The sequence below is a fragment of the Chrysochloris asiatica genome, unplaced genomic scaffold (genome assembly GCF_000296735.1).
Source record: "Chrysochloris asiatica unplaced genomic scaffold, ChrAsi1.0 scaffold00194, whole genome shotgun sequence".
In the NCBI taxonomy this organism is placed as follows: domain Eukaryota; kingdom Metazoa; phylum Chordata; class Mammalia; order Afrosoricida; family Chrysochloridae; genus Chrysochloris; species Chrysochloris asiatica.
In genome coordinates, this window is record NW_006408712.1 from 528,025 (window position 1) to 541,739 (window position 13,715).

The following is a 13,715-nucleotide window of genomic DNA, read 5'->3' on the forward strand; positions in this document are numbered from 1 at the left end:
AAACTTATTTCCTTGGTCTTCTTATTGTTGATTTCTAATTTTATGGCATTGTGGTCTGAGAAGATGCTTTGTAGTATTTTGATGTTTGTAAATTTATGGAGGCTTGTTTTGTGTCCTAACACATGATCTAGTCTAGAGAATGTTCCATGTGTACTGGAAGAGAATGTGTATTATGCTGTAGTTGGGTTGAATGCTCTGTACACATCTATGAGGTCCAGTTGGCTGATTTTGTTGTTTAGTTCCTCTGTCTTTATCTAGTTTCTTTCTGGTTGCTCTATCCATTTTTGAAAGTGGTATATTCAAATCACCCACTGTTATTGTAGATTTGTCTGTTTCTTTCTTCAGATTTATTAGAGTTTGCTTTATATATTTTGGGGTTCTTTCATTGGGAACATATATATTTATTATGATTATGTCATCTTGTTCAATTATCCCTTTAATCATGAGATAGTGTCCATCTTTATCTATTATGCTGGTTTTTGCCTTAAAGTTTATTTTATCAGAGATTAGTATTGCCACTTTTGCTCTTTTTTTTTTTTTAATTTAGCTTGGTATATTTTTATCCATCCTTTGACTTTTAATTCATTTTTGTCTCTGTGTGTAAGATGTGTCTCTTGCAGATAGCATATTGAAGGATCTTGTTTTCTTATCCACTCTGCCACTCTCAGTCTCTTAACTGGTACCTTTAATCCATTGACATTCAGTGTAATTACCGATAGGTATAGAATAATTGTTGACATTATGGTTGTTGTTTGTTTGTTTTTGTGGTGCTGATGGTTTCTGTGTTCTGCATGTCTTCCTGTCCTGAGTTCATGTTTTGTGTGTGTGTGTGTGTGTTCCTTCTTGTTAGTTTCTTCATAGTTTTAATGTTTGCATGTTCTTAGATTTTCATTTTCTTGGTATGTTGTGAAACATTAAATTTTTTTGAGGTTACCGTATATTCTATTAACTTTTCCCTCCACTTAACACAGTCTATTTTATCCTGTAATCTACCTGACCTTCTTACCACCTGGATATCTGTTCCTATATGTTTACCTTCTTTCACATTGTAATTGTTTTGATCCTAGACTGACCTCCCAGATCTTCTGAATTTGTTTTTATAGTTTTGTTCTGTTCTTGACTCTTCCATTTGTTTATTGAGTTCTGGGTGGTGCTGCCATGTACGTCAATCTGTTTGTTGTCTGTTCTTGTTGTTTCTCAATCCACAGAACTACCTTTAGGATATTTTGCAGTACAGGGTTGGCTTTGTCAAAATCCCTTAGCTTCTGTTTATATTGGAATATTTTGATTACACCATCGCATTTGATTGACAGCTTTACTGGATAAAGGACTCTTGGGTGACAGTGTTTTATCTTTCAGGGTTTTATATATGTCTCTCTCTTGCCTTCTTCCCTTCATGATTTCTGTTGAGAGATCCAAACATAATCTGATTTGCTTGCCTTTGTATGTTACATTTCTCTTTTCCCTAGCTGCTTTCAGGATTTTGTTCTTATCTTTGATTTTCAAGAGCTTGATTATTATATGTCTTGGTGAGTTTCTTTTAGGGTCTGTCCTTCCTGGGATTTGTTGAGCTTCTTGAATGCTTACCTTGTCACTTTTCAGATGTTTGGAAATTTTCTTCTAGTAGCTCTTCAACTGTCTCCTCTGTGGACTTGTGTGATTCTTACTGTTCCAGAATGCTGATAATTCCTGTTATTCCTCTTCATGTTGTTCAACATGAATCTTAAACCTTCTTCAGATTTTTTTATCCTTTTTTCTGTTTGCTCTTCTATCTTAGTAGTTTTCAGTGATTTGACTTCTAGCTCACTAGTTCTGGCTTCCATCTATTCAATTCTACTCCTTTGCCCTTTCAGTGTATTTTCCATTTCTGATATTCTATTATTAATCATTTGGACCTCTTTCTGTAGGTCTTGAATTGTTTCCAATGCTGTATCTATCTTATTTGATTGTTCCTGTAGCACTTTCCCAACGTCTTCCTTGTTTTTCTCAAGTCCTCTGTTTTCCTGAATTCCTTCTCAGGCATTTCCAAAGCCTGCCCTCCTTCAAATATGAAGTCAAGGTCTGCATCCCAATCATTTGTCTCAGTCATTTTATCTTGTTTCTGGACATGTCCAGAGATGGTCATCTGTTTCTTGGGCATATTCAATAGTTAGCTTTGACTTTAATACTTAGATGAATGTATGTTATATTTTTTTTATTCTTTCTGATTTGCTCCAGGTAGATATGATCGGGATATGGGCTTCCCTTTTCACTCTTCATATTATTCAACTCAGAATAACTGTTGCAGGTGTTGGCTGCCTACTTGGTGTATGGCAGCTGGTATTGGTTCTTACCTGGATGGTGGGATTTTATAGGTTGTATAGGATTTTATAGGTTGTATAGGATTTTGTAGCTTGACTAAATGACTGTAGTTGCTGTCTCTTCTTGGGTAATGTAGGGAGAGAAAGAGCCCCCTGAAGGTAAAGAGGGGACCAAAAAAACAAAACAAAACAAAACAAAACAGCAACAGCAAAAAAGATTGGCTATTGTAGCCTATAATTGGCAGAAAAGAGAGAGAGAAAAAAAAATTTCTGTGACCAAATATGAGTATAACTTTAATGCCCATCTCTTGGCTTCTTGCCTTCAAGGACGCCTGAGAAATTTCAAGATGCCACTGTTGGTCGTTATGATGTAACTCAGGATTTAATTTTTGGCCTATTTCCATTTTAGTCTGTCTCTCTCCTACTCCATAATCCCCATTCAGGCCTTTTTCCTAGTGATTAACAGTTCAGGGCTGGCTGTGGCCGTTTTGCACTGCTGCTTGGTTTTAAGTGGAAATTGTTCCTTTAAATTTTGAGCAGATCTGTGTGCATGTGTAGTAGAATCCTCTGTGTGTGAGGAGGGTATCCACTCACTTAGGCAACCCCTCTAGTCACTAGAATGGCAGTGCGCAGACAGTGAGAAACCAACGAACAGATTAAAAAAAAAAAGAATGCCTACACCTTTATCTCCAAGGATTGGTCAGGCATCCATGGTGGCTCTGATCCTTCCTCCCACTCCATCTCACCCAAGATGACCACTCCGGAGGCACTGAGGCCAGAGGATCCAAAAGCACTAGATTTCTTGCTTCCGTTACAAATTCCACTGGCTGTAAGCCTTCAAACTTTCTAAATATTCCTTTATATGTGGTTCAGAGTTCTGGGAATTTCCCCTGAACCTGTTTCATCTGGTATTCTGTGTTATTGCTGACGGAGCTCCTCACTGCACTTCTCCCTGATCTGCCATCCTCTGTATTTATTTTCTTACAAACAGGATGATATTTGAAATCTTTAGAGGTTTATCCTGAATCCAGAATGACTTGCATACTTTTCTTTTGAAGTTAGAGTGGATAGCATTCTCAGGAGAAGGTAGTGCTTCAGGAAATTCTACAAGTAAACCAAAGTTAAAACAATCTAACAACAACCATCAAAAAACCAAAGCAACAGTCAAACAAACAAAATCTCCAAAATTTCCTTGGGGAAATCAACAGAAAACAGACAATTAAATATAAAAGAACAGTATATATTTTATAGATAGGAAGATTATTATGCCCCCAAAAAAAACCCCAAAACACCTGAGGAAATATATTCATTAACCAGTATGAAAGATGCAGCAGTTGCATTGTGAATTAACTGGAAATGTGATTGTTTTATTTTCCCTCTATGGTCTTTGGTCATGTGGAATAGATGTTAAATGGAAATAAATTGTTTAAACTCATCTAAGAATTTAAAACTTTCATAGAACTGGGATTCATAAAATTAACTGTTTTAAAAAGTGCTCTTTGAAGGCAGTTTTCCCCTTAAGACCTGAGATGATCAAAACCCTTTTGACTAACATAGTACTTTTTTTACCTTGTTACAGAATTCCTGTTAATGGAGAAAACCCAAAACATCGTTCATGGCATACATTAACCCCAATAGCTGATGATAAGCTTTTTTTATTTGGTGGACTAAGTGCAGAAAATATTCCATTAAGTAAGTCAATGGAAGTTTAGACTACAGTTATTGTCTCATTACATTTCCTTTAGTTGCATTTGATACTTAATGTGGCTTCCTGTTTTGTTCCTCCTTCTAATTTTTTGGTTTATCTATATCCTAATTATATGCTTGCATTATGGTAGAGGACCTCTTTTCTTTTTCATCCTTGGCTTTCCATGGTCTCCTGTTTCTTAGAGAACAGGAAGGGTGGTTGAATATAGATGAATTAATGTCCCTTTCAACTGTCATATTCTGTGAGTTTGTGTCCTGATTTTTAATCCAGATATCTATGCTGTGGGCTAGAATGGGCAATAGAAGAGTAGCTTTTCATAGAAAGCTCTGGCAATATAAGATTGGTAGGCCAGGGCTTCTTTTTTTCTTTCTCCAGAACTCCAAGGAAAGTCCTTAGCTAGAATTTTTACCCTTATCACTTAGGATTCCATGGCTATGGATTTTGTACTGACTTTCTTTCAGCAATCACATTGTGGTATAATGATATATAAATATCCAAGAATAGCCACTTTCTTAGCTTGACATGATCTATGGTTTATATTTTCTTAACCTAGAAGTTTCCTATTACTAGAGAAATTATCATTAAGAATCTCTGTATATCATTAAAGCCATTCATATACTTTTTTACAGCACCTAGAAGCAACTGGGTTTGAAAAAATAATTTAGTGAGAAGCAAAATTATATTTGGCAGCCATCTAGATACTAAACAAAGATGAAAATTCCAGAGGCTTTTTTAGAGAAAGAATAACTCGTAGTAAGGGAATAAATTAGTTATTCTTACAGATTTTTCTCATGTGAGATATTTCAGTTAGGAGATTTGAAATCTAACCAAAAACTAAAATATGTTCATTTCACTAAGGGGTGTTTAATGTGTCTTCATGTGGTGTAGTGTTATTGTCTGTTTATTATGGTAAATACACAATGTTGTGCAACTGTTACCACTATTTGTTTCCAAAATTTTTTATCACTCTAACCAGAAACTCTACTCAGTAAGTGATAATTTCCCATTCTCCCTTCTCTTACAACCCATGGTTACCACTAATCTACTTTTATCTCTGTCTGTCTATTCTAGATAACTTTTTATAAGTGGAATTATACAATATTTTTCTTTTTGTGTCTAGCTTATTTCACTTAACATATTTTCAGGATTCATCCATGTTGTAATTTGTATCAGAACTCTGTTAGTTTTTATGGCTGAAAAATGCCCCATTTATGTGTATGCCATAATTTGTTTATTCATTCATCCGTTGATGGACACTAGGGTTGTTTCTACCTTTTGACTGTTGAGAATAATGCCTCAATGAACAGTGATGCACAAGTATCTGTTTAAGTCTTTGCTTTCAGTTCTTTTGAGTACATACCCAGGAATGAAATTGTTAGGTCATATGGTAATTTTGCATTTAACTTTAGGTCTCGTGTTTTTACTTCCAATTTGCTATATTGGACATTGACTTAGGGGAAATTAAATATCCTCTTAGTCCAGCCAGTTTTCTTTCTTATAGATAATTCCATTTAAAATGTAGTTACATGGCTATTAGATGATACTGAGATATTATTTCTAGTTTTGTTGACTGTGATAGTGGCCTTGTAGTTATATAAAAAAACCCATCAACACTTTTTAGCAATACATATTGAAGTGTGTATGGCAGAAATTCTAGAATATTTATTTGCTTTAGAATAATTCAGTAACAAGAATATCAAAAGGTGGTAAATGGAACATATGTGGCAAAATCTTGATATTTGTTGGATTTGGGATGTGTAGATGTCTGTTGTCATGCTCAGTCTACTTTTGTGTGTATGTTTAATTTTTTATGGTAAAATATACATGCTCATAAATAATAGTTGCATAAATATAACCTGGTAAATTTGTAAAACAATTGAAGTATTTTCGTAAAGACCTAATTTTAATTTCTGAATTATAAATCTGCAGGTGATGGTTGGATTCATAATGTTATAACAAATTGTTGGAAACAACTTACACATTTACCTAAAACAAGACCCAGGTAGGTCTAGAATATGACAGATAGTAAAATTATTAGGAATTTTAAAGTATTAAAATGTAGCCCTAAATTTATAGTTTGTTATTAAAACCATAAACAATCAGGAATTATATCTTCCCAGTAAGTTTGATGTTACCCAAATAATTAATTTAATTATATTTTAATCATATATAATTACTAAATTGATTAATCCTTTTCATCCATATTTCCATGTATATATGAATATAATAATGCATATTTGAGAATGTTCTTTTAGATAAATATGTAATCTTGCCTGCTAGAATAATTAAAAATATAATGTTAATATTTGTAATACATAGATAGAGTGGGGGCTGGCTTTAATAGTTATTTAGTAGTAGTTATTTGTATTTCAAAGAAGTTTCAAGCAAATTAATAAGGAAATTTGGTTTTATGTTGATACAGTAAATTGTTTTTCTAATTAACTACTGTGAATTTTTTTAAATGTTATTTATCTGTGATATACATTAGGGTAAAATTATAGACTCAATATAATATTAGACTACAAGGATTACCACATTAGCAGTGTAATTCTTATTTTTCTAATTGGAATAGTATAATAAATATATCTGCAGAGACAATTCAAATTCAGTGTATTATTGTTATCATCAGTAATAGACTTAATCTTTTTTATGCCATGTATTTCATATTTTTTTACTATAATGTATACTAGTGTGAAGTCAATCTAATAACACATATTTTTATTCATAAATGACCATTGAGTTAACTTGAGAAAAAATATCTAGGTGTGTATATTAATATTTTATCTTAATTACATGTGGTGGTGGCGATTATGTGTTGTGGAGTCGGTTCTGACTCATAGTGACTCTGTATAGGGTTTCTGAGGCTGTAAATCTTTATAGGAGCAGAAAGCCTCATCTTTCTCCCATGGAACAGCTGGTAGTTTTGAACTGCTGACCTTAAGGTTAGCAGCCTAACTCCTATCCGCTACACTGTCAGAGCTCTTAAGTACATATAAGGGACTTCAAAAAGTTCATAAAAGAGGGAGTAAAAGATAATGTAATTTTTTACAGACTTTTTGAAGTCCCTTATATTTAGATTTATATATAAAAACTACATATTTTATGTATATTATAATTTGACAATTCTTGATCATCTGAAAACTAATGTATTTTTTAATTAAAAGAGTTGTATCTAACATATGGGAGTCTAGAATTCTAACAATTGCTCAGCTACAGTTTAGCTTTGTGACTTTGGGAAAGTCACTTAAAGATACTGAGCATCAATTTTTCTGTAAGATGAGAAAGTTTGACTAGATAAATTCTTAGTTTTCTTCTAGTTCTTTGATTATACAGATGCATTAATTGTAGACCAAAGTGATAGTAAAATGTTTTATTTTGCTCCTATTTTATATTTCAACCCTTAATGAATAATTAGAACAACATTATTATCAATAATATACTAGTTAGAAGAGCTATATAAAGAGATTTCTTTTAATTCAGCTGATGTGTCATGTAAATCATATGCTTTATTAGAATGTTTAGGTGTAAGTTTAGAGCAGCTGTGAGAGGACATAAACTATCAGTCTATAGAAAAACATCAGGTTGCAAGCTAGATGTCACCAAAATCAAGGCAGGAAAGGCTTTCCAGTGTTCTTCGAAGATGAAGTCCAGGCCAGAGTTTCCCTAAGGCAGATAAGACAGAGGCAGAGCTATCTTCAGGTATGAGGTGAGGATGAGAACAGGTGGGATACAGTTTAGTGTAAGGAGAATAAATATATGTATGTATATATATATATGCTTATTTTTTAAAAATGAAAGTGATAATTTAGTTAACATGAATTTTGTGCAAACTTTCAAAGTTTAATTTGAAATGTAAACTGCCCAATTCTCCTCTTATAACAGGGTTTCTGAACCTCAGCAATATTGACATTTTTGATAAAATAATTCTTGTTGTTAAGGTGTCCCGTGCATTGCCCTTTACCCACTTGTTGCCTCCCCAAGTTTTAACAACCAAAAATGTGTCCAGATATTGTCAGTGTCTTCTTGGGGACAAAATCCTCCCTGGTTGAGAATCACTGTTGTATAATGTAGTACTCTTCTCCAGGTCTCATCTTAGATAATAACTATGCTTAGTTAAAAAGCCATCTGTATAGCAGTATCTGACAGCCTGAATAGATGGCTTTTAGCAAGGACCCTTTTTTATATGTCTGTAAAAAATGTCAAGAAAGTGTTAGTATATAGAGCTTTAGGTGCTGTTGGATCCCATATTGTTAGGGTTACACATGGCCTTGTCTCCAAAAAGTCAAGCTGTTAAGTGCCGTCTAGTTGGTTCCAACTCATAGTGACCCTGTATAGGGTTTCTGAGAAGAGGCTGGTGAATTTGAACCACTGACCTTGCAGTTCAAACCAACTTTGTGGTCCAGTTCATTATGCTACAGAGCCATACCAGGACTCCAAAAGTTAAACTGTTCCTTCCCCTAAATGAGGGCATAGTTTGTATTCTGTCTCCTTTTGCTAATCTGTTTTTTAATCTCCACTCAAGTCCCATATGGGTTCTGCTGAATATTTATATAAATTTATGTCCTAACATATGAATTGGAGAATTGGGCAGAGTATTTCCCAAACAAAATCTCTGATGACTCAGTTCTAACCTGAGACCCAAGCATATTTACCCTGAATGTGTGCATGATTATTTGAGTAAAGTATTTGGATTTAACAGATTGGACATTATCCCTTTGTTTGCACATGTAAATAGTTAAGTAAAAAAAATTAATTTACTAAAAATTGGTTATATGGTAATAAAATAAGTGATATGTTTTGTAAATCTCTTGCTTCAACAATTTGATCTAAAAAAAGTAACTAAATTACTTTCAGAATCAAAGCAATGACTTTGTAAAATCCTTAATTTCAGAGCTTTCTGAAATATAAATTTTGTAAAATCATAAAATTATTTTTGGTAAACAATGGAAATTTGGAGATGGATGTGAACTATCATACCATTTCTAAAAAAATATTTAATGCTCTACCCTTTTATGAAATAATTTGTGTATTTGATCACTGAACAAATTATGTTGATACTTTGTGCTTTTGTTAATCAAAAGTTTTTGAGCATATCTAGGGTGCAGAATACCATATTAAGCATTTTTGAGTAGAGCATAAAATTAGATTCTACTTGCAGAAATCCACTATCCATTCTCGGAAACCCTATATAGGGTCCATATGAGTCTGACTGATTCAACAGCAAACAACAACTCTCACAAAAAATAAGGAAAGAAAAGGAAGGGCTTCTACTTATAGTACTGTATTTCCACCATGGCCAATTTTAAGCTACCAACATAATGTCACTGAGCATAGAGTTTGGTGTTAGCTAGCCAGCACACTCCTCTGGCTATTTCTGACCTCAAGAAAGCTAGCAAACAAAGTAGTATACAGAGCAACTGGTCTTCAGATGTAAATTGTTGTTGTTGTTAAGTGCCATCAAGTGGGTTCCAACCCATAGCAACCATGTATAGGGTTTCTGAGGAGCAGCTGGTGAGATTGAACCACTGACCTTGCGGCTCAAAATGACTTTGCAGTGCCGCACATTAAACACCAGCGCCACGCCTTTAGGAAAGTATAAAATGAGCACATGAATGTTGAAGGGATGCTGAGGAGAGATGTTAACAGAGCCAGTTTTCATGTGTATGTGGAATATTTCCTGGAGGACTTGAGCCTGTTTTTGAGATCCTGAGAGATTGACATATCATTGTAAGCAAACTAGACTTAGATAAAAGCTTTCTCCTAGGGGAAGCAAATAAATGGACTTGATTGAAGTAAACAGGTTCATTTGGGAAGAGGCAAGAATTAAAATTTAAAGGGAAAAGAATAGCTGTTGATTCTGAATATTTGGCTAAGAACAGAGGACACTGGTAATAAAGATATTGTCTGATCAGGAAATTTCATGATCTAAAACAAGATTTGAACATTTTTCTCAACTGTAAGAAGCTAGGAGAGATCAGAGATAGGAAAATATTAAGAATACATGGTATTCTATATCTAGGGTGGCTGATGAGTAGTATGAAAATGGAAATGTAAAAGGGGTACCATGGGGAACAGAAAGCAGGGAAAGGAGAGTCAATGATGATGCTAATGGGAACGGTAATAAAAGCAACTGGTAAAGGTGCCCGTTTCAGCAACGTGCTGAACAGTTCCTTTTTTAACATGCCTATTTCAGTGATAAAACCTGTAAGATAAAGAGATTAGAAAAAGGTTATGGGGGGGAGGGGAGTATAATAGAGTAATTGAGAGTCATCTCCTTAATTAAAATAATATGATTTAATGTACCCAAGAGGAATCTTAAAAATCTAACTCCTTTGGGGACATGCCAAAGTTCAAGTTCAGTAATGCCTCTTTAAAATAGATTGAATTTTAGAGTGTACATTTTCAAATTGATTTATATGTAAAGTAAATTCTTCATTATAATACTTTCACTGTTTGTAATTTCAACCATAGGTTATGGCACACAGCCTGTTTGGGAAAAGAAAATGAAATAATGGTATTTGGTGGGAGCAAAGATGATTTACTTTCCTTGGATACAGTAAGAACATTTTAAATCTATTTTATTTGAGTGTGTTATTTAAACAAAGTGGCTGTTCAGCAAGAATGTTAGTATTCTAACATTGCAAAATACAGAAGTACTTGAAATGTCATTCTGGTAGGGTTCATTTCAGAATGTAAAGCTTTGTGAGTCATATCAGGATATCTTATATTTACAGATCAAAATGGTCTCCCCTAGCCAATTTATTAAGAAGAGGTTTTAAAGGATGGCTCCTCTTTTACTTCTCATTTCTATCCTTTCTCTTCTCTTTAAATCTAACCATAATATCTGGTTGAATTGAAGTGTTTATACATAATATTTGATAACATAAAAATATATACTATAGTTGTAAACTACGAAGATACTCATAAAACAGTTGTCTGTGAAACTTGCTACACAATTTAAGGTCTGAAGTGCTGCCAATATTGTTGAAGCTACCTATTTATATCTTCTGCATCTTACCTGATAGCTTCTTTCAAGAGACAGCTACTTTACTGAAATTCTTTAAGTGCATTTTTGTTTTATTTTATGCTTCTTTAACCATTGTTTTGCCCAGATAGTTTACATTTGAATTTTAAACATTCTAACTTTAAAATCTGATAAAAACCAAAGTCAAAAGAATAAATAAGTAACATTTGGAGAGTACTGTTCTTTCACTCCTAGCATCTTGGGATATTCACAGCAGGTTGGTCACATTCATACCATGTATGTGAGCCATTGGATCTGGTTTGTATAGAGTATGTGAAAAAAGCAGGAAGGACTCAGCCAGCAGGGATAAGATACAAGACATGGTCTGACTAAGAAATTGCCAGCTCTCTCTCATTTCTTCAGGCACAGCTATCTCCAGAGAAGCACCTGTGGAATGATGACTCCTGAAATAGGAGGCTTTTCTTTTATGAATTTGGTTAATTTTGTAGTTTTGTGGCTTCCAATTTAAATGTTTTCAGTTATGTATATTGAAATTTTAGAGCTTCCTTCGGCTGAGTATGCTGTGTGTCAAGAAAAGCTTAACTACAACTTTGCATTTATTTAAAAGCACATTTTATGGTTTACCTTCTCTCTCTTGATACTAGCAATCTTTATTTAGGATAGAAAATTTATTACTATAATAGAAATTCTGAATAAAATCTTGATTATAAATTATGAAATTCTAAAGACTTATTTGAGTAGAAAAAATTTCTGCTGACTCTTACATTAATTTTAGATGAGAAAACCATTATTCATAAAAGCTCCCAGTGCAATTATTTTTAAATTAAAAATTCACAGAAATATCAAGACTGCTAGAAAAAGGGGACAAGATGAAGGGGTATTTAAAAATAAACTTTATATGGAAGGTAAAGGTATAAGTAAAACCCCCCAAAATTGAAAACTGTTAAAATTTTGAACTTTTTTAAAGAAAATCATATTTCTGATTTTCAAATTTACAGTAAGATAGACTAAATTTGGACAGAATTTTGCCCACTGAAAGATGTGTGTGTGTGTGTGTGTGTGTAGCTAGAGAACGAGACATGTATTTGCTATTTTGTATCATTTATTGCAAATTAGTAAAATTAAAGATATTAAATTATTAATGTACTATGATATTAATAATGCTGACATCACATTTAATATTCTTCCTTTTTGTCGCTTAGGGTCACTGTAATGATTTGTTGATCTTTCAAACACAGCCTTACTCATTACTCAGGTAAGCAAATTCAGTTTTTCTAGCTATAAATAGTATTCATGCATGATTATTTCTTCTACTTTAAAAAAAAATAATACTGTTTTTCAAATAATTTATGATTTGAATTTTAGAAAATGTTTACATCTTTATAAAAGAATTATTAAATTCATCATGGTGAACCATACACCAAATGTGATTTTTAAAAATTAAAATATGTGGTACTGTCACATTGTTTATAAAATTACACTCAATTCATATGATAATAGTGAACATAAAACATACCATATTTCCTTTATTCTAAATCTTACTTTTACATTTAAACTTTTCTTAATTTGTTGTTACTGTTGTTAAGTGCCACTGAGTCAGTTCTGACTCCTCAATAGGGTTTCTGAGGCTGTGAATCTTTATGGGAGCAGAAAGATTTCTACTATAGAGGGTCTGTGTAGCATTTCTGCCTAGTCTGCCATCTTGTTGTTGATCATATGGAGGTGAGATGATATCTCAAATTTATCTCTTTTCTGAACTTACAGAAACTTTGAACTCTGTGGAGCAATTTGTAGGCTTGACTTGACAACCTTGTGGTTCACAGTCCAGTGCTTATCCACAGCACTCCCTTCCTGAGTTTAGAATATGTCTAATCATAGATGTGTGTGTATGTGTACGTATATACTTAAACATTTCTTTTCTTATAAGTCACCCAGTTTGCAGTATTTGGTTATAGCAGCCTTAGGAAACTAATATTGTTTGGCTGGCAATGTGCTGTCAAGTTGGTGCCAACTCATAGTGACCCTCTGGAGGGTTTCCAAGGCTGTAAATCTTTACAGAAGCAGAAAGACTCATTTCTCCCTTGGAGCACCTGACTTAAACTGCTGACCTTGCAGTTAGCAGCCCAATACATAACCCACTATACCACAAGGGCTTCTTAGGAAACTAATACAATAAGCATTAGAATATTTCTTAATTCCTGCATATAAGGAACCTGCATTACAGTTATGGAAACTAGTTATGTTCATAGTAAAAGTTCAGTAACAATATAAGTACCAAAAAGGAGGCTGGCAGAGGTACAAAGTATAAATTCCATAAGTTCAAAGAAGAAATACATTTGAGATACCATCTTACCTTCATAAGAATAGTAATGATCCATGACATGATGGTGGACTAGGCAGAAACACTACACAGACCCTCTACAACAAAGATAAGGAAAACCAAATGAAACAGATACATATGATAATCCTGGAACCCTGAGCTTCAGCTAAAGGGATAGAGATATGGATTGAAAGCAGCCTAGGAGAGGAAGCTGAACAGACATGCCATCACCACCCCCTCCAAAAAAAAAGACAAACTGGTAACTTGTACTGGCTGGCCAAAGGCAGCTTGGCTATCTCAAACTCTTGTGATCCACCTTTAGACACAATGGAACAGTTTGGAGGTGCAGAGGTGTACCAGTAATTCATAGAGATAAAGGTGCAAGTTTGCTCTTGTTCCCCA

The 13,715-nt window shown here is 33.7% G+C and overlaps 1 protein-coding gene across 1 annotated transcript in view; it reads left to right on the plus strand.

The window, feature by feature from the left end:
* Window positions 1-13,715, plus strand: part of KLHDC1 (kelch domain containing 1) — a 91,386-nt gene that overhangs the window by 72,525 nt on the left and 5,146 nt on the right. The window contains 4 exon segments of the mRNA XM_006872328.1: window positions 3,880-3,992; window positions 5,938-6,010; window positions 10,480-10,564; window positions 12,196-12,248. Of these exon segments, the coding sequence (XP_006872390.1) occupies window positions 3,880-3,992; window positions 5,938-6,010; window positions 10,480-10,564; window positions 12,196-12,248 (324 nt within the window).